Here is a 27,936-nt window from a genome sequence, read left to right as displayed (position 1 = left end):
TGGGAAATTTGGAAAGAAATGTGGCAATGTGTATCACTAGCCTTAAAAAAATCCATGATTGCCACAAATCTATCCCAAAGAAACCATTTAAAGTGTAGACAAAGGTTCACAAACAAAGAAGTTTACTGAGAGTTATTTACAGCACTGAAGTTTTGGAAATGACTTAGATGTCTAATGATAGGGTTAATTAGAATACGGTGTATCCCAAGATATACTATTATGCATAAAAAGTTTTTAATGTTATGAAAATATTCTTAGGGTATAATATTAAGTGGAATAAAATAAGAAGCAAAATCAAATAACCAATATGATTCAATTCTGCTTTTAAAAATCTCCAAAGGAAAAATATAGGAAGGAAAAATGTCAATACATTAATTATTCCTATTTCTAGAGGTTAGAGTTACAAGTGGCTTTTTAAAATTCTTTCTATTTTCTGCATTTATTTTCTATAATAAAGAAATATTTTTCTACTTTGAAAAAGAGGCCAAGACTTTATCACACTATTAGGCATATATATTCATTCATTCAGTATTTATTACAAGCCTGCTAGGCGATACTGATCTTATTACTATGACTACTGTTCTACTAGCTCTTATTCCAGCCTTAACCATCACCCTAACCTTGACTTTGACAAAGCTGTGCTAGAGACAATAAAGGACAAGTGACTAAACAAGGTCCCCACTGCCAAGCAAGGAAAGGGAAAGAAACCACTGTTTGCCACCAGCCCGTGCTGTGTGCCGAGTCCTAGGCTAGGTACCTTACCTGTGTTCTCTAGTAATCCTCACTACCCACGTTGTGTCTGGTGATATTTCTATGCCTATTTTACAGGCGAGGCAATCTGTCAGCTGCATGCACATTTCTCCTCCTACAGGGGAGGGTTCAGGGGTTCATTCTTCCTGGACTGGAACCCCTGCATAATTTCCAGGATCAGTATTTGTCCTCAAGGCCACTCTTTCTTCCTCTATTAGTCCACAGTTCCACTTCCACCAAGTCAGTGGCAATGTCCAAAGTCCCTTCTAAGGGTTACATTTGAGATGCATGTGAAGAAAAAACAACACACCCTCTCCATCAGGAATCCTTCTGTCCAGTGCTGGATCCTTGATTTATCACCTAAAGACGTTTACTGGAAGCATTTCTGGAATAATGAGTGCTGCTTCTCATAGTTACTTCATGACCACATGGTTTCCGCCTCTGATTGTCCAGGTTATTGTTCTCCAGGGAATCACAAATGCTTGCCTCTGCATGTGAAGCATCACAGCTGGCTCTCCCCACTCTATACATACACATACACACACACACACACACACACACACACACACACACACACACAGTTGCTTTTCACAAGGTTTCCATGAGTCCCTCTAGCTGGCCCTCTGCCTCAGAACTGCACCAGCATAGACACAGACCTGCCAAGTCCAGCAGTGGCATGGTCAAGGAAGTGAACTAACTTCAAAATGCCTATCAGCTGACTGCTGAGTAATGCCAGAATTGTGCTTCTGATGCCAGAGCAAGGCAAGATCGAACTAGGCAGGTGGCTGAGTGAAAGAAACATCTAAGACCCGAGGAAAGAGAACAGGATGAACCCCCTAGAATACAAAAGAGGCCACCCCCACCATTCCAGGCTTTATGTTCAGCATCCCTACTATGGACAGCCTTTTTACTTATCTCTTTAAATAGTTTCCATGGTCTTAAGTGCTTTTTTTCCCCCCACTACATCCCTTAGTGTAATTAATTACTGAAAAATAGTTGACTATCATCCACAGATGAGCATAAATGAGTAGCATTTGTGTGTCTAAAACTGAACACAAAGACCTGGGGGAGGAAGTCTGAGGCATCCCCCACCACCTCCATTATCCTGCACATCCACAGTCACCACTGCTGTCTTGGCCAGCAGAAACCCAGGTTTCAGGCAATTGCCACCTGCATTTACCACCTGCAGCAAGCTTCACACTTAAAATCCAAAGAGAACCTTGGAGGAAGCAGGTTTGATGGACAGGATGCCACTGCCCACCAAAATTACATCATCTGCCCCTCATCTCCTTACTACCCTCTTCTACTGTCCTGCTCCAATCCAATCCTATCCTTCAGGGTCTGCCTTCCTTCTCTCTCCAAATCTGTCTGCTGCACTCCATCAACCACTGCCTCCTTCACTCTGGCCTCTTCATCTATTCAGTGGATAAAAGCGCAGGCTCTGGTGCTCCAAATTACACTGGCTGTGTGTCCATCGGCAAGTTATCTAACCTCTTTGAGACTCAGTTTCCTCATATGCAAAATGGGAATAAATAATACCCATCTCAAAATGCTGTGAAAACTAAGTTAATGTATACAGAATACTCACAACAGTACAATAATGTAGGTTTGAAGATAATAATAATGGCTAGCATTTATGTATTACTTTATAGATCAGTTCCAGAGGTTGGAAGCATTAAGTGCTTTTTTTCAACTCAAAATTATGTTTGAAGATTTATCCATGTTGTTGCATAGCACAGTAGTCACAGAAAACTATACATGGTATAATACCATTTTTATAAAGCTCAAAATTATGGGCTTCCCTGGTGGTGCAGTGGTTGGGAATCCGCCTGCCGATGCAGGGGACACAGGTTTGTGCCCCGGTCCAGGAGGATCCCACATGCCGCGGAGCGGCTGGGCCCGTGAGCCATGCCCGCTGAGCCTGCGCGTCTGGAGCCTGTGCTCCACGGCAGTGAGAGGCCCGCGTACCACAAAAAAAAAAAACAAACACAAAAACAATCAAGTCCACCTCTCCTTAGCAAATGTCCCAAGGTGAGATTAGGGTGGGGAAGAACCACAGGTAGCTTCAAGAGCAGAGGTGATATCCTGCTTCTGAGTTTGGGGGTGGGCTCTCAGGTGTTCGATTTATTATTATGCTTTATAACTGACACATACATTACATCTCTTCCTTCATATGTAGCAAATATTGCCATATATGTACTTATACTTTGTTATTATTATTATTAGGTTCCTTTAGGAGACGGACTCTTCCTTCATATGTAGCAAATATTGCCATATATGTACTTATACTTTGTTATTATTATTATTAGGTTCCTTTAGGAGACAGACTGTAAAGTACTGACTGTCCGGGTGCTATAGGCACCTTAGACATCCGTCATGGCTGCTGCTACCAGCGCCAAAGGTTCATCCTCATTGCCTCCTGTTCTGCCCACATTCCCCTCTTCCAAGATGCTCTTAGGGGAAGGGGCCTGGGGCAAAGCAGGCTGGGTTACCGACTACCCCAGTCCCAGGGAAGGTGGGGCCCTGCCCCTAGGATGCTGCAGCAGAGTAAGGAGGGGGGCCCGTGGTGACCGTTGGGTGTAGGGGCCACCTTCTCCCCCTGTTCCAGCAGGGAGGAGGTAGCCATTATTTGTCCCAGCCTGGGCCCCCCCGCTCTGGTTTCCTATTTGCAGTTACTTGAATTTAAAAATATCCTTTTCTGGAAAAAAAAGAAAAAGGAATGAATGAAACATTGGACAAAAAGCAACACAACTGTCCAGAGGTAGTCTGTGAACAGAGGAAAGATGGAAGCAGAACCTTGGGGGTTGGGGAGGATCAGAAGGGTGGGAGTGGGCAAGGCTATAGCTCCTTGTTATTAGTGCCCCGAGTGAGGGAAGGAAGGGGAAACCGAGGCCTAGAGTGGAAGCGGACAGGGAGTGGCTCTAGCCCACGTTAAGTGGCTGCCACCGGGAGCCCAGGCCTCCTGGGTCTCACCTGGATAAAAGTGACTCTGCATTTTCGTCATTGCACTAGATTCCAGGGTGAGGGCAAGATAGGCTGGAGCCTGCTTAGAGGGGGGAGGGGGCTTAAACCCCTCCTGCCTGCCTTCCTGTGCCCCCAAGGGGGAGGCCCAACCTACTGCAGGGACTAGGCCAGGTGGGAAGGAAGCAAAGGGGGTGTGAGCCACCCCTGGTGAGACACAGCTTGGTCGGGGGCATCTGGGGCCAATCACCCCTCTACAGTGGCCACACCTGCTGCCACTAGTACCTGCCTGGGTGCTAGGCATGAGAGATTGCTACATAGTTTCCTCACAACACCCTTGTGAGATGGTCATTCTTTTCCCAAATTAAAAATTAGAATACTGGACTCAGAAAAGTTGAGTCATATGCTCAGGGTCTCACCCTATGTCAAACATCTTCTTTTTGCCCCTCTGAATCCATTCTCCATCTTCTCCCCTCTACCCGATGCCCTGGGAGGCTGACCCACATGGACTGCCTCAATGAGCCCCCTGTCACCTGGCTTTGGTTGCATTCAATCAATGACAAACAATGACAGGAGGTCAGAGAATGGGAGGGGGGAAGCAAGAGTATCAACTTCCCTTGCCCCACATCGTGGAATCACCGTGAGTTGGTGGCAACTCTCTACTGAAGGTCACAGCTCTTGCCAAGCAGCCCTCTCATACAGCTACCTCTCCAGGTTCTATGCACCTCTCCTCACCTTGCCCCTTCAGGCCTAGAAGTCGTAATGTCTTCTCTCCCTGCTATTGCCAGCTCTGGGATAACTTGGAAATCCAAACCTTGCTGCTTTCCCTGTTGCCTACCCGCATCATTGTGAAGTGTGCTTTTGTTAAACTCTTCTCAGATAACCCGGGTGGAGTGGTCATATGTTCCCTGACTCAGAAGTGGTAGAGCTGGGATCTGAACCCCAGTGCCTTCCGTCTATCCGAAGATGCCTCTCTTCGCTTTGCTGTGAGGGTCTGTATGGCTCCAAGGAAGGTGATCGCTGACAATGGTTGTTACTATTGTGATGTTATGTTCCTTAGCAGCAGAGTAGAATACTATTTGCTCTTCAGGGCTTGGATTATGTACACCTTACAACAGGAACACATTACTGATATTGCTAAGAAATTTGTGTAGAATGTGGGAAGTGTAATAGAAATTATAAACTCTTTATATATAAGCAACAAAAGACATTTTAAAAGGGATCTGGAAAGGGATAAAGTTTAGGCAAATGTCCTCATTGGCTCTATTTTCTGAACCTTCCATCACTACTCCCTGCACCCTCCTTTAATTGATGATCTCAGAGCAAAGGGCAGGATGCCAATGACACAACTCAACAGGCCCTTACAACAGACGGATTCACTGATGACAGTTTCCATAGCTTGGATTCTCTCGTGCTGAATATAATGGGAGGAAATCCTTGCAGTTTATACCTGCTCATCTTTTAACTGTCTTCCTGGCTCTCTGCTTACTTCTATTTTCTGGTGATGCTGCACACAGATAGTGCTGGCTATAAGCCCAATTTATCTCTTGCTGAAATCAGCAGAACAAGAGAAAATGTTATCAAATAATAAGCTGTGAATATTGGCACCTTGGTTTGATTGGCATTGCTGAATATCCCATCTTAATTTCTTGTCATCTTTCCCCACCAGTATGACACCTGCATTCCTTGCTGGAACACTCAGCATCTCAGCAGCACTGCTAAGAACAGAATTAAGTGGCTGATACATCAAGGGGCTAACGATCGGTACCCTTGGGAGCAGCAGAAAGATGTTCATGACAAAGCAGGATAACAATGATGAAGGAGAGAAGGAATTCAATGCAATAAAAACACCTGGGATTTCTTTACTAGATACTTAGAAGTTTCTATTCCAAGCGTATGGTCAACTCCCAATTATCACAGTGGGTAGATTATCCATACTGTGAGTTATGCTGGGGTAACTGTTTACTCTCAGCCTAGATTTTCTATCTGTCTCTCAATTTCTAGGGACATTCATCACCTGATTGTTTCTGAGTATTTCCTTTCCACTCCTTTCAGGTACAAGTGACTGCAAGCAGATAGTAGAGGAGAAGGACAAAAAAGCTAGATAAGTGTAGGATGGATGACAGAAAAGATAACATGGGAGTTCACCAAGATACCTATCCATGCCCTGGCTCATATTAGGCACTCAATAAATATTTGTTAAATTGAGTGAATGGAGTTGTCAGAAAGTTGCATTAGAAGACTCTTAAGGCCTCTCTTCCTACCCTAATATTCCATGATTCCTCAGAATAAGATAACAGAAAGCTTGGAGAAGCCCAAGGAGATAGATGCTCATACTCAGCAGGAGCAAGAAAGGGAAGTTGGAAAGGACTCATCTCAGGCTGAGATGGATCCCAGAAGCGTAACTGGTACTGTCACAAACACATCACTCCAGGATGATGCTTAGCCCCGGGTGACGCCTCAAAACTCCCACCCAGAGTACAAGGGGACAGAAAAGCAGTTCTCTTAGGATTTAAGATGTAGACAAGATCTGAAGTGAAATTCCAGGCCTTAAATTATTTAGGGAACCTGAGAAAGAGAGTGTATGTTGGTGGGGTGGTAATACTGCTTTGAGGTTCTAGATTTTATGATGTATTTTTTCCCAATATCATAGAAACAAAGAATTCAGGGCAGGAAAGCGTCTTAGAAATGATCTAATCCAGCCTCCAACCCACTGGAGGAATCCTTCCTACAGCAGCGCTAACAGAAGGTCATCTAGTAGCCAGCAACGGGAAGCTCACTTTCTCCAGAGGCAGCAGTGTTACTGCTGGACAGCTCCCGGGCAGATTCTTTCTCCACTTCAGAGTCCTGATCTCTCTAACTTCTACCCTGTGATTCGACGGAGACCATGCCCGTTCCCTCCTCTCTGGGGCAGCTCTCCTGATACCTGAAGTCAGGAATCACTTTTCTTCCATTTTCACTCCTGCAAGAAAACATCCTTCAGTCCTTCAACTGAAGAGACACAGTTTGTGGATCCCTCGGTGTGCTGCTCTACTGACGGCATTCTAACTCAGCGGTCCCCAACCATTTTGGCACCAGGGATCGGTTTCATGCAAGACAATTTATCCATGGAAGGGGGTGGGGGATGATTTCGGGATGATTCAAGCACATTACATTTATTGTGCGCTTTATTTCTATTATTATTACACTGTAATATATAATGAAACAATTATACAACTCACCATAATGCTAACAGGAGGTGGCACTCAGGCGGTACTGCGAGCAATGGGGAGCGGCTGTAAATACAGATGGAGCTTCGCTCGCTCACCCGCTGCTCCCCTCCTGCTGTGTGGCCCGGTTCCTAACAGGCCACGGACCAGTAGTGGTTGCGGACCCCTGCTCTAACTGGTCCGCGTAGCTCCTAAAAGGGGGTTGGCAGAGTTCAATGCTGCAGAACTGAATGCAGTAGTCCAGACATGGCCTGGCCTTCACACAGGATAGTGGGACTATTTCTTCCCATTCATTTCACACAACCATCCTTCCTCCCAGCCCCTCTTGGGTTTTGCTCCCCTTCACTCAGCAGAAACCTTTGCCTTTTTAATTGCTTCCAATCTGTTTTGTCCCATTTTTGCTTAACACGTCAGAATTAATAAAAGTGTTCTTCTAATCTTTCACCTTCTATTCTAAAGGAAAGATGGGTGTGTATTAGCTACATGGATGTGATAAACCTGCTAGAAAGAAGAACATACCCTTCATATTCATAAAGGGTACACTGTGATAATTCCTAAATTATCACAACCATCTGTTTAATCACCTATTCTAGAATGGTGCCCAAAATGGCCATCAAGCTGATTGGTTCCTTAGATTCTGGGATCCTCCTTCATCACTTACTGATCCTATTTGCTTGTCTTCTGCGGGCTGCTTCATCCCCTAGGCTACCAGCACAATTATATACTGTGCTGTCCTTTATGGTCACTGGTTTGGCACTGGGTAGGGAAATACCCAGGTTTTCCCTAACTTTCTCAAAATGTCTGTTCCTGCTCACCATGGATCCTAAATGGGCCTGGCTTATAGAGGCTCTAAATATTTGCTAAATAAATAAATAATAAATAAATGCTTGAATAAATCAATGTCAAATGTCACCCACAGACGATTACACCAGTCTGAAGAGCACATTCCACTCCACAGGAGCCTATCTTTCTAGCTTCCCTGCCCATGACCCACAATAGGCCATGTCTTCTCATCAGTGTCACCTTCCTAGTCTAGTTAATCATTTTCACAGTATCCTTTCTTTCCCAAAGCCATGGCTAAGCAGAAGAGTGGCAAACACTATCTGATGCGCTAAGTCCTTCAGTTTTCCACCCCAGACCTCACTGTCTTTGGAACAGCTCTGTTCCAGGTTTTGTTTCAAACAGTCTTCACATATGAACTTGTGGCCAACAGAATTAGAACGTGATGGGTGGGCAGGACTAGTTGGTAAGCTCTTTAGCCTGCCAGGTACACACACTCCTGGTGAACATGGGCCCCTTGGGAGGGAGGCAGCAGGCATCCCTGAGCAATTCTTCCCACTGAAAGTAGCAGCAGGATTCTTGCCTCCCACCTGCCAGAACCTGTGAAAAACCTGTTCTGTTCTCAGGAACCTGGGATGCAATGCTTGTGACCACCCATGGGGAAGCAGAGAGCCTGCATCTAGTATGTTCCTCCAATGATAACATATTGTTTCTCCTTTTTCATGACCTTCCTCCCAGCCCCTATTGGATTTTGTTCCCCTTCACCCAGCAGAAACCTTTTCCTTTTTAATTGCTTCCAATCTGTTTTGTCCCATCTTTGCTTAACAAGCCAGAATTAAGAAAATGGTCTTCCAATTCTTTCACCTTCTATTCTAAAGAAAAGATGAGTGTGCCTTAGCTGCAGGGATGTGATAAACCTACCAGAAAGAAAAACATAGCCTTCAGGATCCCAAATTTCTTCTGTCTCTAAAAGAACTAAGAGTCTGTCATGGGTCCCCAAGAAAACTTTTCCTATATATCGCTTCAGAAAATGCCTAGTTTTATTCCTCTTAGTAGTATACTCGGGAAAGATGCTTGTAAAAATGCTTAGCCCCTAGATGGCTAAATTGCTAAATTACCCCATCAATCATGGGTTATTTAATCCATCTCCTTGCCTCCAAGACAGATGGGAATATTTCTTCTGTATAAAGACCTCTGGAGAAAAACTCTTTTATTCTATTCTTCATCCAAGTCTCATGCACTCAAAATTTAGAAGTTCTTCTTTGGATATAACCTAAGTCCCTTTCATTGGAGCTTAAGACCTTTCATCTTTTTTCAGGTTCCCTGTGGATACCATAAAGAAAAGAACGACACCATCTGACATCTATTTGTTCACAGCCTTCTGCTCAGAGCTCTTCAGGGCTCCCCATTCTGTTCCACATCCTTCCAAGCATTCGAGGACGGCTCCTAAATCCCCTTTACCACCTGCCCGTCACCATCCACCAACCTCTGTACATGTGCCCCCCGCCACAGCCACAGCTCTTTCAAATGAAGTGCTGGCCTCGCTTGACACCTGCTTCAAGAACTTAATCAGCACGTTCAACAATTAGCCAAGGTCTCCCCGCAAAGGCAGACGTCCTCTCTGTGATTGACTAATTCCCCTATAAAATGCACAGAGACAAGATGAAGGTTCTAAAGGCCCCAGGCATCACTTCTTATTTACCACAACCAACACTTGACAGGCTCCAACCCCACTAAGAGTCAGAGAACAGAGTTCTCGCTGGCCACGAGCAAGGATGAGGAGAGCCCTGGGGCGGGAGTCAGGAGGGTTCTGACCAAGCTCTGCCACTGCCCCACCCCCGTAAGCAACTCTAATCCCATATGGACCCTGTTTCCTAAACAGAACATGACACGCATTTGCCTGGATTACTTCTCAGGGCTCTTCCGGCTCTCACATTCTATGATTCTCTGACTATGCAAAGGCCTCTCCTACTCCTTCTTAAAAGATATACACCATGTCCCTGGCATGTCTCCCTCACCACCCTCTGAGGCCAGCACCACCTAGAAACACTCAGAAATCAGTGTTTCTCAACCTTTTTAAAAAATCATCCCCTGCCCCAAAAGAGACATTTTATACTTTTTTCCTTAATCACCCACCCAATGAGATTTTAATACCATGAATATATTGTATATATCTGTTTATGTACTATGTGTATAGCTGGGCTTAATACATAAAAGAGTAAGTTTTTTTTTTTTTTTTTTTTTGCCATCCCCAAGAACGAATTCTCATCCCCCTTGGAGGCAATATTACCCCCATTGAAAATGCATGACTTAGACTGAGTTTAAGGCTGCCTCTTGAATGATATAAGTGGAGTTATTTGCCCCAAACTCTAAAAGCCACAAACATATTCATAAGCCAGAGGTTTTAGAAAAAAATCCATTACACAGCCAGAGTGGAATCAGCCAGAATTCCCATTTCCCCAAGGTAAAGAACAGTTTCCCATCCCTGCTCCTGAGACCACACTGTCACCTCTTCCAGGGCCTGTCCCGGTCCTCTTAGCCTAGGACCTTCACCTCTGCCCATGGTTCCCACATCCAGCTCCCACTCCATCCATATGAATCCCAGCAGTAACAATGGGAATGATGGGAATGAGGCGAACAATGGGTGATGATGTTCCAGAAATAATTAGAATCCATTCCAAGGGCAGAAACAGCCAGGCCCCTGGCAGGGATGGAGGCACATTCCAACTCACTTGCACCAGTCCAGCTTCCCCCTCCCTCTCCTGCAGGACATTCATCTTACCTTGGCACGCTGGCCAGATAGGTCACGAGTTTCCTCAGGTCTTCCTGTCTTATTCTGTCATGATTGCTGCGGGCAGGGAAGGTCAGGATTGGTCCACCTCGCTTATCACGGCCCCCTGCAGGGAGGAAGAGAAGGGAGTTTAAGAAAACCAGCTAGAAACTGCTCTGGAAACAGGCAGAAAGATGGTGCCCAGAGAAATCCAGTCACTGCTTAGGACAAGGGCATGGGGTTTGGGTGTGGGGAACATGCGTGACCCTGGGCAAGTCTTTTGACTTTTCTGGTGTCTCATCTGCAAAATGCAGGTGAAAATAATGATGACTATATTACAGGGTTGCTGCAAGACCTGATAAGATGGCACATGAGGAAGCACTTTGACAAGTTCTCTTCACGAATGTGAGACGATAATGAAGGAAGTGATAACTGCTCGTACTGAGAAAACAAGCCATTAAAAGTGCTATGGGGGCTTCCCTGGTGGCGCAGTGGTTGAGAGTCCGCCTGCCGATGCAGGGGACATGGGTTCGTGCCCCTGTCCGGGAAGTTCCCACGTGCCGCGGAGCGGCTGGGCCCGTGAGCCATGGCCGCTGAGCCTGCGTGTCCGGAGCCTGTGCTCTGCAACGGGAGAGGCCACAACAGTGAGAGGCCCGCGTACCGCAAAAAAAAAAAAAAAAAAATGTGCTATGGTCTTTGGAAATTCAACTTCCAGTTCACTTCTCTTTGCAGACATCTATGAGCAGGGAGTGCTCAAGATGAACTGAATACCACGGTGAGAAGCCCTTAAAGCACCCAGCAGGGACATCATTGCTGGGAGGTTTTTAGATTCATAGAGAAGACCTAAGTGTGTTCTACACAACCAAGGATCCACCCCTGCCTGCCTGCCTGAGGTGCCACCTGTCACTCCTGCTGGAGAAGCACATGAATCTTTATTGGGAATAGGATGCTCAAGGTCTTAATCGCTGAAAATGCATAGGTACACACTAGGATTACCAATGTTTTCTAAATATCAGGTTTTAAAAAAAGCTGGAGGGAGTAATTGAGATGATGATCACTGTTTGCTATCAGAAGGCTGGGATTTTACATGGTTGCTTTTTCCTTCCTCTATTTTCCAAACTTTCTACTCTATTTATTCTACGATTTTAAATTTTCTTTGTTAATGGATACTACAATTGGCAAGCAGGACCAAGTTTCTCAGGAAGGTTAGGTGAGGACGAAGCTAAGGTGTAGTAACTATGTCCTTCCAGGCACTGCCTGTGTCACAAAGAAAACTCGGGGTCATGATCACAGACGCCCCATCCCGCACGCACCTCAGGCTGCCCCCCAACATCCCCCAGAACAGGGGCCACAAAGGGATCTAGAGCAAGAGGGAGTAAGGGCTGGCATGGCTACCACCAATACTGAAAAAGAGGCTTAAAGCTCAGCCCCCTGAAGAAGGATCTTTTCCAAGGAAAAGCAGAGCCTCCCAGGGACCCACCCAGTATGAGTTCATGAATAATGTTTCCCTCTTATTGTGGGGTCCAGAAACCACAAGACACAGGGGGGTCTTGACAAACAAAATCCAGTCCATTCCAGGATACTCCTGAGGAGGAAATAAGGAGGCTGCAAGGAGAAAAGGGTCAAACAAGAGCAGGGCCACTGAGAGATCTGACCCTGAAGAAAAACGTATGTCAGCACCACCATCCCTTCTCTGCAGCCCCCCACCAGGGCAGATTTGTGTAGATATACCAGAGAGTTTGACCCTGGTCCCCAGCTCCAAACCTTCCAAACCACAGGCTCTGGTTCCATGTACGGATAACCAACCTCATCTCATCTACCTTGTAAGTGATCCCCATCTCCCAACTGCCTTCCACAGGAGAGGAAGGAAGTGAAGGGATCAAGTGGAAAGTTCCCTCAAAGCTGGGAGGTTCTCCCTCACTCTCCACCTTCCCCTCCAGCCTTGACCTCACCTGAAGGATTTTCACTCTTGGGTGTTTTTTGTCTTTTTTAAACTTGGAGTATAATTGCTTTACAATGTTGTGAATCAGCTATGTGTATACACACATCCCCTCCCTCTCGGACCTCCCTCCCCACCTTCCCCCACATCTAGGTCATCACAGAGAACGAGCTGAGCTCCCTGTACTATAGAGCAGGTTCCCACTAGCTAGCTATTTTATACATGGTAGTGTATACATGTCAATCCTAATCTCCCAGTTCATCCCCCCTTCCCCTTCCCCCACTGTGTCCACACATCCATTCTCTACGTCTGCGTCTGTATTCCTGCCCTGCAAATAGGTTCATCTGTACCTCTTGGGTGGTTTTACCTGCAGCTGTCCTTCTCACTGACCTTCTGTGGATGGTTTAAGAGTAGAGCTAAGGGAACATGGGGAGCCGAGGCTGGTCTGATGGCAAAGGCTACCTAAGAGGCTTGGAGGGCCGCTGGCACTGTCCCTCCTGAGCAGAGCAAGTTATGCCCTGGGAGACAGGGGTTTCATAATGTTGGCTGCAGAAAGTTCCAGATGGCAGGGGAAGGGGGGGTGGGGGGAGAAGACCTGGGGAAGTGGAATTCCTTCCCTCCAGGAAGAATGGATAAGGAGTCCAGAGAGGGCTGCATGATCAAGCCAGGTATTTTTCAGAAAGGAGATGAACTTGCAAGACTGTAGGAAGAAGAGGAGGAACAGGCATAAAGGAAGAGAATCATCACACTGGAAAGAGTGGGGACAACGGATGGACCAAGGATTCAGAGTAGGTACAAGGGGAGGGGTTCTGCCTCCTTCTCTTTGGCAGACTGATAGAACTCAAAGAGGGAGGAGGAAACAAAGATAAGTTATGGAGACGGAGAGCTCAGCGGTGCCTGGGGGACACTGTTTCTCTAGGTGACATAGTGTTGAGGGTCAGGGTGGGCTTGAGGTGCTGGGAGAAAGGAGGATGGACCACCGTTGGAGAGTGTCCCTAGAGAATGGACAGCAGGACTGGGTACCATGTGGGTTTAAGAGTAGGTGGCAGGGTACCAGGGCATAGTGAGAGCTCTGTTGAAAGGTCTGGCCGTGGTGCCCATGCTAGGCTCTAACTTGAGAAAAGACAGAACAGAACTAATGCATGGGCTAAGTGGGGAGGGCTCAGTGAGGGTAGGAAATGGCCTACTGGTTCATGAGTTCCCAGAGGAGAGGGAACAGCATATGTTTTATCTGATATCCATATTCCCCCGACTGATAGGGGAACACCAGCAATGGAGCAAGGTGAGAGGCTAAGGTCACAGACAGACATATCAAGGCTCAAGGTCTCGGATGTGTGGGGCCACGGTAGGGAGGTAGGAGACTTTGGTGCCAAGGAGACTGAGGAGCCATGAAGCTGTAGGATTTGACTGGTAATTGACATGAATGCTGAACTCCCAGAGGGCAATAAGCATAGATAAAGAATGAGAACCCTTCGCTAAAGCCAGTGTGCATTGTGGAAGTGGACCCCAGATGGTGGGAGACAAAAGAGCCAAGTTTTGAAAAGGCAGTAGAGATGGTGGCAGGGTCTTCAGCAGCGCCACCCCCCACCTTGACCAACACCTGCTGTCTGCCTCCTCAGTCAAGGCTTTGGTGCTGGGAGCTATAAGACGGGATTGTAGAGAATAAAGAGGGAGGGGTGGTTAGATGGGCAAGAACCTGCACTGGTCCCCTCCCACAAAGGCCGGGCAGGAAGGGGCTGGGGAGGAGGCAAGGCTGAAAGAGGGGAGGTTAAGGCGAACCTGACTGACGTGGGGGAGGATGGCACTCACGTTTTTCAGGGGGAGGCAGGCTCCAACTAGGGTAAGTAGGTTAGGGTACTTTGTGGGGAGGACAAGAAAATACATCTAGGAAATCATACCAAAAGTTTGGCCCATGTAACTACAGTTCTGCAAGATGCTAATGGACACACATGACGTTTTCTTAAGGGAATGTGTTATTTGTAGCTTGGGAAACGCTTTCATGTGCTTGAAGGACATGTGCTTTAATGAACATGGCAAATCTCCAAGAGGGGGACTATAATAGGCAGCATTTCCCAAACTTATTTGAGAGTAGACCCCTTTTTCTTTTTTGAGGATCATCTAATGCGACTGTTGTTCTATGGAACATGCTTTGAGACACGGGTCCAGAGTATAAAATTTCACCACAGCAGTGTAGAGTTCCTCTGGGAACATGGGCTTGATGTTGATGGGAGAAAAGGCAGCAGAGAGGGACATCAGGAGGGGGCCAAAAGGAGGGTGTGGGCACACATAGAGAGCAGGGGTGAAATAGGCCTGCAGGAGAAGGTTGGATAAAAGGGACAGTGGGCGTTGCAAGTGGGAGTCAGAAGCACACGAAGGAAGCCAGAGAGAGAGCAAAGGGAGAGCCCACAGCTGAGAATACGGAGCAGGATGGGGCAGGGCTGAAACGACAGAGGCCCCCCCACCCTCAGCACAGCCACAGATCCCGTCTCACACACGTGCACACACCCACGCGGTGGTGGGCTGCCCTGGATTATTCCAAATGCACGTTCCCATGGCAGCGCAACTTCCCCTTCCTCTGGCCATGCTGAGCACCAGCGGGGGAGGGCGCTCAACCAGCACTTCGTTTCTCTGCTCAGAACTTCCTGCAGCGCTTCTGCTCAGAAAGACATGTAACCACTACACTGCAGTATTTAATTCTGGGCTTCTTTATTTTGTTTTATTTTTGTGTTCTGTCTTCTAAAAGCTTAGGATACAAGGGCCTTTTTTGGTTTGTTTTTTGTTTTGGGGTTTTTTTTTAGATACAGCCAGTCATCCCCCTGGCACCCTCAGTGTCCTTCCCAGGCACAGAAGGACAATGTTCCCTAAGCCCCAAAGCTCCTGGCACCACGTGCAGATGAATAAGACTTACCCCACATAGAGAACAGACTTGTGGTTGCCAAGGGGGAGGGGGGGTAAGGGAGGGATGGATTGGGAGTTTGGGATTAGCAGATGTAAACTATTATATATCGAATGGATAAACAACAAGGTCCTACTGTACAGCACAGGGAACTATATTCAATATCCTGTGATAAACCATAATGGAAAAGAATATGAAAAAGAATATATATATATATATATATAACTGAGTCACTTTGCTGTGCAGCAGAAATTAACAAGACACTGTAAATCAACTATACTTCAATTAAAAAAAAAAAAAAAAAAAAAAGACTTACCCCAGGCTGCCTGGCCCACATCGACACATGGGCATGAGCTGCAACCCCCGGCCCCTTTGGTCCTACTCTGGGAAGCAGCTACTGGCCTCATGCCTAACTAACTGCCTTCCTGGCACATTGTTGCTCTGTAGTCCATTAGAACAACTCCCTACACTTGGGAAGCTCTTTTCTAGGGCTGGCTGGGCCCTGCCCCAGGGCTCTGACAGAATTCACATGGGAAAAAATAAACCACGAACAGTCAAGCAAGGGTCCCCATGTCAGAATGTACCCTGTCTGCACTCATATGCCCTGAACTGATGTGGAACAGAATGGTGCTCAGAGGGTATGCATTAAAGCCAGGAAGGCTGAAATTGAGTTATTTGTAGTGAGGTGGATGGACCTAAAATCTGTCATACAGAGTGAAGTAAGTCAGAAAGAGAAAAAAAAATACCGTATGCTAACACATATGTATGGAATCTAAAAAAAAAATGTTCTGAAGAACCTAGGGGCAGGATAGGAATAAAGATGCAGACATAGAGAATGGACTTGAGGACACGGGGAGGGGGAACTGTAAGCTGGGATGAAGTGATAGAGTGGCATTGACATATATATATACTACCAAATGTAAAATAGATAGCCAGTGGGAAGCAGCCGCATAGCACAGGGAGATCAGCTCGGTGCTTTGTGACCACCTAGAGGGGCGGGATAGGGAGGGTGGGAGGGAGATGCAAGAGGGAGGAGATATGGGGATATATGTATATGTATAGCTGATTCACTTTGTTATAAAGCAGAAACTAACACACCATTGTAAAGCAATTATACTCCAATAAAGATGTTTTAAAAAAAAGCCAGGAAGGCTTCCTGGAGGAGGCAAAGTGGGAACTGACTTGGGACAGAGAGGAAAGGCTCAAACTGGCAGAAGGTGCGGGGAATGCACTGCAGATAGAGGAAAAATCAGGCATAGAGAATGGGAGAATTAGCAGGACACCCAGGGAGAGGGAGGACACAGGGTAAAATAGGTTAAATAGGCTCAAGGCATTAAAGAATAAAAGGAAAGGATCTGCTCCGGCTCCCTATAGAGCTGTGCGCCATGTCCTGGGAACCCAGATGATGGGCAACAGAAGAAGTCAGAGGCCTGGTGCTGCCCAGCAGCCCCAGGACTTGTACACAAGGTCCTCCCACATGCTCAGCAAGCACTCAGATCCAAGACTACAAAGGCTTTGGAGGCTGTCTTCCACATCTCCCCATACTGAAGTCGCTGCCACATGATCCTGCCAAGGGATCAGCCTGAGCTTCAGCATCTTCAGTGACAGGGGCTCACCACCTAATAAGATATGCCAAATGGGGAAAGGAAAGGCAGCTTCCCAGCCACTCTCTCTAACAGCAAAAACAATAGCAAAACACTATATTATTATTATCACTAATGATAATAATAATATGGAATGCACTTTGTACATTTCAAAGGCTTACATACTCCCATCACATACTCTGCTCTCTCGCCTCTTCCCTCTGGTCAGGTGGGAGACACCTGCTACTTGGTTTCTCCTTCCTCAAACCCCCTTCCTCTCTCTCCCTTCTCTCCATTTTGGCTATCACCCACCAGCAAGGGTGAACCCCTGCACTGTGGGACTGTGCTGGCTCTTTCACTGTGATTGAATCGCCACTCCTTGTAGATGACCAGAATCATCCAGAAACAAAGGCTCAATCCACGAAGGTGTATTAAGCACCTGGGTGTATTTCTTAAAATATGATCCTTCGCTGTTCTCACACTGCCATTCCCCCAGCCCCTGCCAGAGATTCTAATCCAGGAGGCTTATATTAATGCCCTAGAACTGGCACCCAGAGTGATGTTGGTGCACCTTATAGTTTGGCTTCAATTACATTAGGGGTCACCAAACTTCTTCTTAAAGGGCCACATGGTAAACATTTTAGGCTTGTGGCCATCTGGTCTCTGCTAGAACTGCTACTGCTCAACTCTGCTGTTACAGTAACAAAGCAGCCATTGACAATACTTGTAAAAAGCTGAATAATGACCCCCAAACATATCAAGTCCTAATCCCTAGAACTTGTAAATGTCACCTTATTTGGAAAAAGAGCTTTTGCAGACAGGGCTCCTAAGATGGGGAAGATTATCCTGGAATATCTGAGTGGGCCCTAAGTGCAGTCATAAGTATCCTTACTGTGAGGCATTGGGAGATTTGACACAGACAGAAGAGCAGAAGGCGGTACCACCATGGAGGCAGAGATGGGAGTAATGTGGCCACAAGCCAAGGGATGCTGGCAGCCCCCAGAAGCTGGAAGGGGCAAGAAACAAATTGTCCCCTAGAGCCTCCTGAAGGAGTACAGCCTGCTGAAACTTTGACTTCAGCCCAATAAACTGATTTTGGACTTCTGGCCTCTGTAACTGTGAGAGAATACATTTCTGTTGCTGTAAGCCACCAAGCTTTGTGGCAACTTGTTACAGCAGCAATAGGAAGCTAATTAATACATTACTAAGTGAATGCACATGGCTATGTTCCAGTAAAACTTTATTTACAAAAACAGGTGGCTGGCCTGCAGCAAAACACAGGCTACAGTTTGATAACCCCTGAATTAGACATTAAAGGGACCAGGTGCATAAGATGGGTTGGAGAGAGAAGTAAGAAATGAGTACTATTCAGAAAAATAAATAAATAGACACAAATACTCACTTGAGTTCCCTTTGCTGGAAGGAGAGAGAAGGAGGAGCAAGAAAAAATGTAAATCTCCTGTTCACCCACTCAGAGATGAACCCAAATAAAACCTCTGGGGATGTGTGAAGGGGACAGACCCCTCCAGCTGGAGCATCTCTCAGAGGGGCCTCAGCAGCTCCTGCGGCCCTGACAAGCCTGAGAGGGCAGGGCGGGGTGAGGTGGATGTGTGTGGGTGCAAGATTGGGGGAGGGCACTCACCTGTTGTGAACATCCTCCAGGACACCCAGCAAGGACCAGAGGGCTCCCTTCCCTTTCTGCCTGCCTCTGGAGAGAGGAAGCAGCTGCTCTGAGCATCGCTTCCACCACCACTTCTCTCTCACTAGCACACAAAGGAGTGAGTGCCTGCGCACACACGTGCACACAAACACACACACACAACTTCTCTAGGTCCACTATAAAGGAAGCTTCCATAGACACTCACCAGACACGAAGGCCACTTTTTCCTTTAGGATGGGAAGGACATCAGAAGCTTTCAAACCATCATTCCGAAAAGACCCTGTCAGAGAACAAAACAGAAAGAATAAGGGTGAAAGAGGCCAAATGGCTGAATCCCTCAGTTCCACCCTTAGTTTCCCAGCCCCATCATGAGCCAGAAAGTAATGCCTTGCTCAGGCCCCACAACCCAGCCCAAGAGCAGGAGAGGCTCCACAACAGAAAGGACACTTCCACATGATGCCAGGCCATAGGGGTGACTGAGGGTATGGCCCTCCAGGTCCTTTTCAAGGAGAGACCAGTCCAAGTTACCCCCCAACACACACACAAAGCTCCAAGCCCTGGAGGCAACAACTACAGCCCTGTTGCTGTGAACTTGAAGATGGGGGCTTTTTAGAAACCATTTTCGCGCTTCTAGGGCTAGCACAGTGGCTGATACGCAGTAGACACTCAGTAAATACCCGCTGAACAGATTAATTAACATCAAGATGGACCACAATGCCCTAAACAATTCTTTGTGTCTTTCCTCTATGTGGCACAGCAACTGCTAGTCTTCATTTTACAGATGGGAAAAGCGAAAATCCCCAAGTGACGAGCAAAGTTGAGTGCAAAACCCCTCCCCACCTCTTCTCCTGCCCTTCAGTATCACTGTCCTCAGTCCACAATGGACAGCTGGTAAGCTATGTCAATCCCATGGGAAGGAAACACCCTCCCTTCTTCAGCAACTCTTTCTCTGCCTAAATCTTGCTTCTCAGTTGGAAAGTCCTTTCAGGAGTCCAGTTGAGCTCCTGTTAGAGGGTTGGGGGCAGAGGCCTGGGGCTCACACAGAATGGAAAATAACAGTGTGCCTGGAGAAACAGCAGCCTCTGGAGGCAAAGGACAACCCAGCCCCGTGTGCGATGCGTGGGAAGGGAGGACTCAGCTTACACATGCTCACAAAAACTCCAGGCCAGTCCACTGCACCCCTATCATTTACCCTGAGTATCCCACAAGGACTCTCAGGGAAAGCCAGCCCACACTCAGAGCCCTGCAGGCTGTGATGGAATCTCTGCTGTGTACCGCCTCTAGGGACATGGCTCAGAGGAACCCCGGAAGAGTGGTGGCCCTGTGTCAGCTCAGTGAGAGAGAACCAGAGACCACAGACACCCCTTCTAGTGCCTTTCTCCACTCGGCTTACTTTTTTGTGGTCCCAAGCTGACAATTTACAGAGGGGAGAAATGTGCTGGACAGGATGGTCCCACTCAGGGTGTCTCAATCCCTAAAAATTGACTAGTTCAAGGATACAAAATTGTTAGGAATTCTGGCAACAACCTGGGACTAAGATCACTGGCCTAGGGAAGGGAAATGAGAGAGTTGCACACTCCAGCAAAAAGAAGAAGAGAAGTATCCTCAGAGTGCCAGTTTCCAGGGTCAGAGGTCATACCCTAGCCCAAAACAAATTCCCAAAGGGCCTCTGACCCTTTCACCTATTTCATCTTTTTCATTTTTCACTAAATGAAGACAGTGAGGCTTTTTTTCATCAGTTGCTTCTCTTTACAAGCTGGCCCAGAGTAGGTGATGCTGAATTAACCAGCTGCAAGGCTCACTTTGAGAAGACCGTGGGCAATAGAGGAAAAAAAATAACACCATAAAAAAGGAAGCTCTAACTATAAGCAGGGTTTTGTATTTTCTTAGTTTCTACAGATCTTTATGCTCTGACTTTCTCTTCCAACACAGGAAAGCAATTAAACCTCACTAGGAGAAACTAATTAGGATCCATATAAATTATTGTAGAAATTACAAACAGATACATAGGTAAATTTTCACCATGATGCAATAAGAAGTTTCAGCTTCCTGAGCAAGGAAGAGTCCTATCAGGCCTTACCAACTAGATAAGGATCATCTTTAATACGTGAATTGCTTGAGTAGAATGATGCTTCTGCATGAAAATAGTTCATTTTCATATGTGGACTATGTCTTTTTATACATCAGTTTTAAAACACTCTCCTTTACGTCACTACATACACTATTAATTTCTAGAGAAAAAAATTTTAATAAGAAAAGTTAAACTTCAGTCCTGTCTTCATCTAGATTATTTACAAGTTCGAAAATAGCAAGACTGAAAGTAATGAGATTTTACTGTATAATAAGAATCCACATAATCTTCTTCTCTCCTAAACTCCTGGCCTGTTTTTTTCCACTGTTCTTCCTCTCTTCCCCTACCATGTTAAAGTATACAAGACGGCTCTAATTCCACACAGTCCCCAGATATCAAGGAAGAGTTTGAAATTTGCTCTAAAAGAAGCAAAAGGTTCCCCATCCCGCCCTCTCCCCACCCCCACCTGTGGAGAGAGAGAGGGAGGGAATTTGGAATTTCATCCTGAGTACCCCACTCATCATGCCCCACCTCTCTGTTCTCCCCTCCAGACTCCAAGACCTGAGAGAAGGGGAGCAGCTTGTCCAGGCAGCTTGCACTTGTTGGCCCGAGTAAACGTCACTATCTTGGGGTGGGCTGGTCTAAGATTCCCAGCGGGGCTTCCTCTTCTCAGGCCAGAGTCTTCCCTCATCCCGTTCAGACCACAGCTGAGCTATCTCCCAGGTTGTGTGCCCACCATAAGAAAACCTAAAGTGTCCAGATTTACAAAATCCTTAACTAGGGGATAATCATTTCCAACAACAAGATTTTTCACATTATAAAAGGATTTGCTCCAGGGTTTCTTCAAATAAAAGTTGCCTTAGTGGTTTGAATTAGTTTCTCATTTGCCAAAAAATTGAATTACAAATAACTTTTCAATAATGTATTATTATGTAAAGCCAAGTAGAGCTAAACTAATTAGCCCAGCAGCTCAGACGTTGGTGACCTTGCATAGAAAACCTATTTGCACTGGCTAAAGATTCTATGTGTCAATTCCCCCACCATCCTTGTGAAACCAGCTGTCAGAATCTATAAGAAAGGGGAACTTCACTGAAAGCTAACTCAAACAGGACCAATGAAAGAGCAACATGTTTTCACTCCCAGGTACATGTCTGGGCAGACTCATAGTAAATATTCAATAAATATTTGATGAAAGAATAAATATATGAACGAAATGTTAACCCTTCCTAAAGTGACTTGCACAAGGTCAGTGGCCTCATCTGTCACACCAAGTGCTGGTGATCTGAGTAGATGACCTCCAGAGTACCACTCAGCTCTAGTATTCTGAGACTTTTTAACCTTTTCTTCATATTTATTGGCCTTTAAGATCTTCAGGGGGCTTCCCTGGTGGCGCAGTGGTTGAGAGTCCGCCTGCCGATGCAGGGGACACGGGTTCGTGCCCCGGTCTGGGAAGATCCCACATGCCGCGGAGCGGCTAGGCCCGTGAGCTACGGCAGCTGAGCCTGCGTGTCCAGAGCCTGTGCTCCGCAATGGGAGAGGCCGCAACAGTGAGAGGCCCGCGTACCGCAAAAACAAACAAACAAACAAACAAACAAAAAAACGATCTTCAGGTTATCAGATCAATATGCTTTGAAAGAAAGTATTGGGAACCAATTCCCTGCAATTTGGGAAGATATAACAACTCTTCCCTGGCCTCCCAGCCCATTCTTTCCCAGGAATCAGTTTAGGGATTGGAATGTTCAGGGCACATCACCCCATTTTGTGGACAGCCCAAGTTACCAAAATGCGAGACTAATGATGGGAGAACTTCCGGGGGCATACACACCTTGAAGGAGGAAGACATGAACTGCAATTACTCTCTCTGATACAAGGTACATTTGAGAGCACTATTAGACTATAAACCCTAGGCCCCTTGCTACCTCTAAAGAAAGCCTGAGAAGAAATAAAGGTCCCTGTGCCCTTGGGGTTACTGCAGGAAAAGAAAGAACCAGAGGGCTCCCTCATGGGCCTGGCCCAACATGAATGCTGTGCTTTATCTTAAGGACAAAGGCACACTTCCCCCGTTCAGTGTTAATCCCCCAGTCATGTCCTGCTGCTGTCAGATTTACAAGCCTGCTGTTCTGTTAATTAGCAAAGTTGAAATGCTCTGTGTCTATTAGGGAAGTAAAAATTACCACTGCCGTCTCCCCAGGATCTCCAGCATGGGTCTTCTCCAAGCCCCACTCTTACCTCCTCCTCACTCCAAATGGGTTATGCTCACATTGCTACTGCCTTTTCCTCTTCACATTTCCCTAGTCACTGCTCCGTTGCTGGAAGATGCCGATCATCCTCACGCTGGCTCCCAGCCTCTGTGTGGCCCCACGTGGCAAGAGCAGGACCAGCCCTTGTGTCACAGGCCCTGTCTGTGGTTTTGTGGCTCTGGGATGGCAGTGAGTCTCCCAGGGCAGCTGGGTGCCTTGTCTATGCTAACCTCCTTTAGGATGCAATCATGATTTCAACAAGTGAAGAAACAACTAAGTGTTGAGCATTTGGAGGTGCAAGCTGCCAGGGTACCCATGGATTGCTCTTTGTTTCCTTTTGGTTCTCAGTCACACCCCCTTAATTTGCACTTAGTTAGAAGTTATTGTGTAAGTGTGCTAATGTGGCATCAAATGGGCCCTAACCCTGTTTTGCCACTGAGACAGCAAATTTCCCAATGCTCAGGTCTCTGCCTCCTCTTTCCACACCATCCCTGTGGTGTCCAGCATGGGAGCCTTGATCACGGTGGCACTGAAACACTGACTGATCTGCTGTACAAAAGAGATTTGGCTTATAGCTGAGAATTCCAAGAGCTCATTAGGCAGAACCTTGGTTTTGGCATTATTTGGACAGTTTCCTATTCCCAGGGTCATTCTTTTATCAATTCTCTATTGAACACCTATTATGTGCTAGGCCTTATGTTAGGCTGTGGTGATACTTTGACAAATAAGAAATGGACGCTGTTCTCCAGGGGTCTTCCAGGCAGAGGTAGACAGGTATGCAGACAGGACAATGAGGTATTATTAGAGATAAGACATCAAGGGTACAGAATGCCAGGGAGCCCAAAGGAAAGGCTTCCTAATGGTGAGTCCTAAATCCTTCCTACTTAAAGTAACAAGCATCATCTACCACCTTGCTAGAAATGCAGAATCCCAGGCCCCACCCCAGACCTACAAGATCAGAGCTTGTATTTTAACAAGAAACCCAGGTGATGAATATGCATTATGTTTAGGGAAGTGATATACTCTAAAGTATGTCTTTCTATTCCAGAGTTGCTTCAGAGGCAGAGATAGACAAAAGCATCCTTTAGCCCAGTCTAAGCAGAACCTCTAAAATCTGACCTAGTGCTGCTGCTCATGACCCCTCCCACTCCCACCATGGGAAGACCCCTCCCCCCTGCCCAGGATTCCAGAGATTCAGCCATTACTCTGTGACCCAGAACTCAAATCCAGCTCTGGAATAAAAAGGCTATCCAGGAGGGCTATCCCGCTCCAGGGCACTGAGACTGGACCATGTCTTGTTTTTTGGCAGTAGGAATACTTATGAATAACACTTGTCCAAACTGCTCAGAATTCTGGTAGCTTAAAACCACTCTCTCATGAATCAAATATTTTAATTTCACAACAAATCTTCCTCGCTACCCCAACCCTCAGAGCCCTCCACCTTCTCTAACTGCTCTCAGTACCATAAACACCGTCGCTGATCATATTTACAGGCCAAGATGCCATTTCTGAGATGGCCCTGGAGGACAGAGCAGCCAGGCGGCTTATGCCTGTTCATCACACCTGCACTCCCACCCATAGGTGCAAAGCCTTGAACACTGGGCAACACTGGATGAGAAACAGAGGAAGGAGAGGTGCCCCCACCCTAGGGAGCTCCACATCTAAGGAGAACACAGTGCTTATCTCAAGCAATTAGCTCCTTTGGAGGGGAGACCCAATTTTTGCCCTCTGAGAGTTTCCTGCCTAATAAAATGCCTAATGCCCATTTCCCCTGACACCAGGAAGCCACCAGACACTCTATAAAAAAACAACTTAGGGGCTTCCCTGGTGGCACCGTGGTTAAGAATCCGCCTGCCAATGCAGGGACACGGGTTTGAGCCCTGGTCCGGGAAGATCCCACATGCCGTGGAGCAACTAAGCCCATGTGCCACAACTACTGAGCCTGCACTCTAGAGCCCACGTGCCACAACTACTGAGCCTGTGCTCTAGAGCCAGCGAGCCACAACTACTGAAGCCCGCGCGCCTAGAGCCCGTGCTCTGCAGCAAAAGAAGCCACCGCAATGAGAAGCCCACGCACCGCAAAGAAGAGTAGTAGCCCCCGGTTGCCGCAACTAGAGAAAGCCCACGCAGCAACGAAGACCCAACACAGCCAAAAATAAATAAATAAAAATAATAAAGTTCCCTTAAAAAGAAAACAAACAAACAAACAAGTAAAGCTTAAGAGTGTGAGATGCTGGTAGAGACCCTCCCATCCTGCCTCCAACATGGCTGTCCTGCATCCCCTCTACCCTGATTACTGGTGCCCTCAACCACTGAGTTACCCAAACAGAAACCTGGGAGGCATATCCTAGACTCCACCCCACCCCCGCTCCTATATTACAAATATCGATTCAGTCACTTGGCTCTGTTGATTCTACCTCTTAAATCTTTCTCTAATCCATCACTTCCTCTGGGCAGTTTCCCTGACCTCCCCATCAAGTTGAGCTGTCCCTGACTGTTATCTTGTACTCTGTCACTCCTGAAAGGCATTTCTACGTTTTCATTCTGTTCCCCATTAACTGATCCTGACACCCCAAGGGTGGGGACCACATCTACGCCAGCACCGAGCACAGTGCCTGTCAAGCAAAAGAGGATAAAGAAACACTGCACTGAAACTGAGCATGCACAGGTCCTAAGAAGACAGAGAGTAAAAGTGGTGAGTTGGAGGCAGTTCATCAGGGTGGCTCCACCAAGAGGTGATCTTTGAACTAGGTTTTGAATAAGGGAAGGGCCATGGAACAGTGCTCTGGTGGGAAGCAGTATGTGCCAAGGCAGAGAGGAAGGGGCAAGCAAGCTGTGTGCTAGAAACAGAGAACAGACTGAACAGAAAAGCAGGGTTATGCAGGCACGGAGAGGAGGGCATGGGGGTGGTGGGTGGGCTCCGTGATCTCATTCTGAACTTGAACAATCTCAGTAGGGTGGGCTCCCGAGAAGGCCCTGGCAAAGATGTGTCCGCAAGTGCCTGCAGAAGCTCAGAGAGCTGGACTGTGCCGCAGCAAGGGCCAGAACTGGTGGAATCTGGCTGGTCCCAAAGGCAGGCTGTGATTCCAGCACAGAGCTGGACCCAGCAGGTGCTGACTCCAACCTCCACGTCACATTCTGTTCTATCTTGAAGGAGATGGGGAGAATGGGACACACAGCCCCTGCTGAGGTGGGTGGTGGACTGGGGGGCAGGGGGCACTGGAACTTGGCCTCTTTGTATCTTCTCCCTAGGTTCTAAGAGAAGCAGGAGGAATGCTTGTCTGCTAAGTACCTCCTGGGAGCCTGCCAGGCCAGAAAGCAGGCTGAGAGTTTGTGGAAGACCCTGAAGATGCAATGTTCATAAGGGGAAGAGACTTGAGGACATGGCCCCTTCTCTGCAGGGTCTAGATGGGCAAAGCCCTTGGGAGAAGATGCTGTCAGTGCAGCTGGGCTGAGAGGGAACCTATCGGTGCAAAGTGGCAATGATCTTTATTCCCCTCACTGTCCCTTCTCTCCTTCCCCCTTGCCTATATTAACCCAAGAGGAGAGAGAGGTGGCAAGAACGAGAGGGGAAAGGGTAAGAGTGAGAGACAAAGAGCTGGAAAGACACACACACACACACACACAGATGGAGGTGATTGTCTTGTCTCCTCCTTACAGACACGCTAACGAGCTATTGAGGCAACTCCTCCGGGGACTATAAATATGTTCCTTGGGGCTTCCCTGGTGGCGCAGTGGTTGAGAGTCCGCCTGCCGATGCAGGGGACACGGGTTCGTGCCCCGATCCCGGAAGATCCCACATGCCGCGGAGCGGCTGGGCCCGCGAGCCATGGCCGCGGAGCCTGTGTGTCCGGAGCCTGTGCTCCGCAACGGGAGAGGCCACAGCAGTGAGAGGCCCGCGTACAGCAAAAAAAAAAAAAAAAAAAAAAAAAAAAAAAAAATGTTCCTTGGAGCTCTCCTTAAAACACCTGCCACTGAGGCAGGAAGTGTGTGCAGAGCTCAGCGGAAGGAATAAATCTGGCCGAGAAAGAGGCTGGGCAGCTTAGTGTCAGCAACAGACGCACCACACAGCATGGGGATCCACTGCCTCTCCCCAGCTGGGGATCTATCACCCCACTGACACCTGCAAATGTCAGAGCAGCCGGCAGCACGCTCCCACCCCTTGAGCAGCAGCCACAGAGCAGCGATGGTGTGGTAGGCTCTCCCCGACCCCGGCACCAGGCCATGGGACTTCTGAGAGAAGGACATTCACGAACCTCAGCTCACCTGATTTCAGCGCAAAAGGGGAGAAGAAAAAAAAAACACAAAGTCTCCTCTTTCAGCAACTGCTAAGTACTAAGCTTTTCCAAACAAACTGACGAGGCCTTCTGCAGTGTGAGGCAGTGGCCAGGGACTTGTGATGATGGCCAGGTTGAGCCGTCTTTACACAATGGGGACACAACGTCTACCTTCTCTGAACTCTGACATGCATTTGAAAGTCACCCCTCACAATGAGCACTTTCGGCCCTGCTCCATAGTGAGCTGTGTCGCTTCTCCAGGGTGCTTTCCCTAACTCCATCCCGACCCCAGGCGGGCCTGGCTTCCCTTCTCTGTGCATCACGTGGCAGGCACCTCACTGCCATGCCATCTCCACTCCTGCATCTGGATCCCTCTCTAGACTAAGCTCTTGAGGGCAGGGACTGGCACACAGCTGGTGCTTAATGAGCAGCCCAGGAACCAAATCTTATTCATCCACAGTGCCTTCCACACAAAAGGTGATTAATAGCAGCTGTGTCTCTTCCTCTCCTGGTCCCTCTCTGTGCCTTTTCTTACCCCACCTCCATCTTTCTCTCTCTCACGCTTCACGTGAACTCTTTTTTTTTTTTTTTTTTTTTGCGGTATGCAGGCCTCTCACTGTTGTGGCCTCTCCCGTTGCGGAGCACAGGCTCCGGATGCGCAGGCCCAGCGGCCATGGCTCACGGGCCCAGCCGCTCCGCGGCATATGGGATCCTCCCAGACCGGGGCACGAACCCGTATCCCCTGCATCGGCAGGCGGACTCTCAACCACTGCGCCACCAGGGAGGCCCCACGTGAACTC

General features: G+C 47.4%; 1 protein-coding gene across 5 annotated transcripts in view; it reads right to left on the bottom strand.

Annotated features, from left to right (window-relative positions):
* The window catches only part of LOC309806836 (kalirin), a 465,266-nt gene that overhangs the window by 259,676 nt on the left and 177,654 nt on the right, over positions 1–27,936 (bottom strand). For all 5 annotated transcript variants that reach the window (XM_082625795.1, XM_082625796.1, XM_082625797.1 and 2 more), the window contains exons 2-3: positions 18,754–18,828; positions 10,483–10,597 (exon numbers count right to left, since the gene is read on the bottom strand). In XM_082625795.1, coding sequence (XP_082481921.1) covers positions 10,483–10,597; positions 18,754–18,828 — 190 coding nt within the window. The remainder of the gene's footprint in view (positions 1–10,482; positions 10,598–18,753; positions 18,829–27,936) is intronic.

The sequence above is a fragment of the Mesoplodon mirus genome, assembly GCF_964341445.2.
Source record: "Mesoplodon mirus genome assembly, chromosome: 6".
NCBI lineage: Eukaryota > Metazoa > Chordata > Mammalia > Artiodactyla > Ziphiidae > Mesoplodon > Mesoplodon mirus.
The sequence above is the reverse complement of the archived record's forward strand: the minus strand, read 5'-3'. Positions and strand labels throughout refer to the sequence as shown.